Source organism: Babylonia areolata, chromosome 15 (genome assembly GCF_041734735.1).
Source record: "Babylonia areolata isolate BAREFJ2019XMU chromosome 15, ASM4173473v1, whole genome shotgun sequence".
Classification (NCBI taxonomy): Eukaryota; Metazoa; Mollusca; class Gastropoda; order Neogastropoda; family Buccinidae; genus Babylonia; species Babylonia areolata.
The window spans coordinates 19,899,608-19,904,607 of NC_134890.1; the positions used below are offsets into that span (position 1 = coordinate 19,899,608).

Below are 5,000 nucleotides of genomic sequence, written 5' to 3' on the forward strand. Positions count from 1 at the left end.
TGATGATGATGATGATGATGACAAGTTGTTTCTCTTCTTTTTAATGATAATGTGATGACGATGAAGATAACGACGACGACGATGACGACAAGATGTACAGACCTGGTTGGCTATCCCGATGGTCGCTCCAGGGATGTACATACAGATGTAGACCAACACGACAGTCATCAGCATCTTAGTGATGCGTCTCTCCTCCGCCGTTTCCCCTCCCTGTCCGCGTCACACACACACACACACACACACACACACACACACACAGATATACACGCACGCACGCACACACACACACACGCACGCACGCGCACACACACACACTTATACACACGTACGCACGCATGCACCCACACAAGCACGCACGCACGCGTGTACACACGCACACACACACACACACACACGTACATGCACGAACGCACGTGTGTGCGCACACACACATATACATACATACATACACAAACACACACACACACACACACACACACACACACAGATACACACGTACACACGCATGTACACACACACAAGCACGCACGCACGCACGCGTGTACACACGCACACACACATGTACATGCGCGCACGCACGCGCGTGCGCGCACGCACACGCATATAGATACACACACACACGCACACACACACACACACAGAGTCTGAGTCACACATTCCTTCTCCATAACCTTTGGTTTCATCTAGCACACACACACTCAAAAGCAAAAAAGGGCATTGCAAACACATACAGAAGCAGCAACAAGCTGAAGCTAAAGATGTGCAACAGATCCATTTGGGGCTCTCATGTCAGCTTTGTGAGTTCGAGTCTGAATGTGAGTCTGTGTATGCCAGAGTGTATTTACATGGAACATGACATTTTCACTCAAAATACTGTTAAACTGCATATTGTTAATGTGAGTCTATGTCTACTTTTAGTATGGTATCCTGTGCCTATCCTTTACTTGTGATTTTCATTGCACGTGTAAAGCTATGATGATGTACGTATGAGTTACCTTTTCAAAAGATTCTGTTGTTGTTGTTGTTGCTGTTGTTGTTGTTGTCTACTGTGATTATTGATTGTACGCACTGGCTACCCTAGGCTGACATCTAAGCATCTTATGCCTTTTTTTTATGTGCAAATGTTAAATGACTGTGATTTTCGTGTGTTGTTTGTCTGTTTTACACCACAAATCAATTTCTCTTGTTGAGATGATAAAATATTCTGTATTCTGTAAGCCTGACTTACACATTGTGTCTACAGACCCTTTCAGGTTCGTTCTGTGACGGTTAACTAAGTGAGTTCCAGTCTGAATATGAGTCTAAGTCTGAATCACACATTGTACCTACAGACCCTTTGGGATTTTCATGACAGTGAAATAAGTCTGAGTCTGAATCTTAGTCTGAGTCTGGATTAGGTCCGAGTTATGATTTTTTTATCATACTGTGTCCATACTGAGGTCTGGTGACAGTGAAATGACTCTAAAACTGAATTAATTTTGTGTCTACAGACTGAAAACCGTGTGGGCGCACACGCACGCACACACACACACACGCACGCACGCACACACACACACACACACACACACACAGTCACTCATAATCATAAGTGAGGTATGAGTGACTGTACATGCGTGTCTTATAAACCTTGTTACGGTTTTAACTGGCCATTAAAATTGAATCTGATTCTGATTCACACACACACACACACACACACACACACACACACACACACACACACACACTCACCCACACCCCACCCCACCCCACACACCCCTTCACCCCTTACACACACACACATCAACCCAAAATCCATTTACCTTGGCCGCGGTTTGCCTCCACTGCGAACTTCTCCTGACGGTGACGAGGATGAAGATGGTGCAGACAATGATGATGCCCATGGGCCCGAAGTAGTACAAGCCCGACAGGGCGATGTTGTTGTAAGCCGTGATGACGTCAAGGTTCTCGAAATAGAAGCGCGTGCCGCTCAGCATTGGAATTAACTCCCCTGTCCTTCTGTCCGGCATCCATTTTACCTTGGTGGTACGAAAGACACTGACACTGACATGAAGGCTACATTTGCATGAACACATGGAGTACAGTTGTTGTTGTTGTTTTTTATGTATGTGGTGCTTGCTATAAGTACCCTTTGATGCATTGTTTTTTGACTCACTTTTTTCAATCTCCCAGATCAACAGTCCTGCTAATGCCTGAAACTCCTTCGTGTGTGTATGCATGCAGAAGGTCAAATACACACGTTAAAGATCCTGTAGACCTGATCCATGTCAGCGTTCCATTTATTATGGAAATAAGAACATACCCAGCGTGGACACCTCCGAAAACGGAGTATGGCTGCCTACATGGTGGGATGAATGAATAAAACACTTAAAATGTTAAATGTCTGTGTGTGTGTGTGTGTGTGTGTGTGTGTGTGTGTGTGTGTGTGTGTGTGTGTGTGTGTGTGTGTGTGTGTGTGCACGTGACTGAAACCTGATTGAATGACACCGGAAATAAATGATGAGCGCGCCCAATGGCAGCTGTCAGTCGGCTCTACCCAGGTAGGTAGCCTGTTGTGTAAATGGCATCGTGTTTGAAATACGCATAGAGCTTTGTCTCTGACTGAGATTTGGGCGCTAAAAAAAAGTATCCATGTGAGCGTCATTGTGTAGCCTACGTTGGTGTGTATACCAACATTGTCCTTTGTGTGTATTCGTTGATGCATTGTCTTGTCATAGTTTGCAACATTTTTCACTTAGCTGGACCGCATGTTTTGGATGGATGGTATCGTGCATTGCAATGCATTCTTTTTAGAACTATCGTATTGCAAAACCCTTGGAGCAGCAATTGTTTTTTTGACTGAGCGTTATGTAAGTAGTAGTAGTAGTAGTAGTAGTAGTAGTAGTAGTAGTAGTAATAGTTATCGATTAGATCCACATCAACGGAGGGTGACACAGCCACAAATACACTGTGAACATCACAAGACAAAGATTGATAATTTACATGTTTATCAGCTAGAAAGCTCTGTAGATACAAGTAGTCAGACGTGTTTGAACAGTTTTGTTGTGATTTGCAAGTAGCAGCGACTGTGTGAAGCTGGAGAGACGGTTGATGCTTAGTGCAATATAAAATTTTCTCTCTATTTCCAAAATACTTTGTAGCAAACGAAAGACAGAAAAAAATAGGTTGGCGAAAGGTAGATATTGGAACGGAAGAATGAAGCGAAATTCGAAAAAAGAAAGTGAAATTCTGCATGACGTTTCAGAAAGGAAGAACTTGGACAGACAGACAGACACACAGGAAGACGTGGGCAAATAGAAAAAAAGGGAGTCATTGAAAGAAAAAAAAGAAACAAAAAGAAACAAGCAATTAAAAAAAAGAAGAAGAAGAACTGGAGGAAACTGAAGAAAATGACACCTTGGAACGGCAGAAGGAAAGAAAGAAAGGAAAGACAGAAGGAAAGAAAGAAAGGAAAGACAGAAGGAAAGAAAGAAAGGAAAGACAGAAGAGAAAGAAAGAAAGGAAAGACAGAAGGAAAGAAAGAAAGGAAAGGCAGAAGGAAAGAAAGAAAGGAAAGACAGAAGAGAAAGAAAGAAAGGAAAGACAGAAGAGAAAGAAAGAAAGGAAAGACAGAAGGAAAGAAAGAAAGGAAAGACAGAAGGAAAGAAAGAAAGGAACGGCAGAAGGAAAGAAAGGAAAGACAGAAGAGAAAGAAAGAAAGAAAGGAACGGCAGAAGGAAAGAAAGAAAGAAAGGAAAGACAGAAGGAAAGAAAGAAAGGAACGGCAGAAGGAAAGAAAGAAAGAAAGGAACGGCAGAAGGAAAGAAAGAAAGGAACGGCAGAAGGAAAGAAAGAAAGGAAAGACAGAAGGAAAGAAAGAAAGGAAAGGTAGAAGGAAAGAAAGAAAGGAAAGACAGAAGGAAAGAAAGAAAGGAACGGCAGAAGGAAAGAAAGAAAGGAAAGGCAGAAGGAAAGAAAGAAAAGAAAGACAGAAGGAAAGAAAGGAAAGACAGAAGGAAAGAAAGGAAAGACAGGAGGGAAAGAAAGAAAGGAAAGAAAGAAAGGAAAGACAGAAGGAAAGAAAGAAAGGAACTGCAGAAGGAAAGAAAGAAAGGAAAGACAGAAGGAAAGAAAGAAAGGAAAGACAGAAGAGAAAGAAAACATGATGCAATGCAATACAGTGCATTGGAAATCTCTGTCTGTCTGTCTGTCTGTCTCTGTGTCTGTCTGTCTGTCTCTGTGTCTGTCTGTCTCTGTGTATGTCTCTCTGCCTCTGTTTCTCTGTCTCTGTCTCTTTGTCTCTCTCTCTCTCTGTCTCTCCGTCTCTATCTATCTATCTGTCTATCTATCTCTATTTCCTTCATTCGAAGCAGCATTCTCTCTGCTCTAGTAGCCTGCTTGTGGGAATGATTGAAACAAGACAGGCATGATGCAGAAACTATATCAAAAGATAAGATGATTTGAGTGAGGGCTGGTTTTAGGGGTTAACTCTCTCCATACGAACGGCGAAAGAGACGACGTTAACAGCGTTTCACCCCAATTACCACCATCAAAATATTACAAGCGGAAGGCTCTTACACTAAAGGGGTGAACGTTGACAAAGAATACCACAATTCTGACGACGGAAGCTAAAGATTGGGTCATTGAGACACCCACTGGACATCCGAGGGGTCTGTGTAGAGAAGAGAGGACTGGCCGTACTGAGTGAGTTAAAGCAGGGCATGAGCCAGAGATATAATACAGGGGAAGAGGGTGAGGGATGAAAGGGTTGGGTTTGGTCGTGTCAGTGGTCATGCTGGGATTGTGATCATTCCATGCGTTAGTTCTGCTCTCTGAGTGAAGTTACACTACCAACAGTTTATTGATAATTGTTTGTGAGTTAGCCAGCCCAGTTCTTGTATGTTGCTGTTCTTTCCTCTTAAAAAATGTCATATCATTTCCGGGGCACTTTTTCATAGCTTGACACAGATTCAGGATTGTGATCATTCCATTCGTTAGTTCTGCTCTCTGAGTGAAGTTACACT

At 42.8% G+C, this 5,000-nt stretch overlaps 1 protein-coding gene across 1 annotated transcript in view; it reads right to left on the reverse strand.

Annotated features, from left to right (window-relative positions):
• The window catches only part of LOC143290295 (somatostatin receptor type 5-like), a 13,483-nt gene that overhangs the window by 1,273 nt on the left and 7,210 nt on the right, over nt 1–5,000 (reverse strand). The window contains exons 5-6 of the mRNA XM_076599645.1: nt 1,800–2,015; nt 103–210 (exon numbers count right to left, since the gene is read on the reverse strand). Coding sequence (XP_076455760.1) covers nt 103–210; nt 1,800–2,015 — 324 coding nt within the window. The remainder of the gene's footprint in view (nt 1–102; nt 211–1,799; nt 2,016–5,000) is intronic.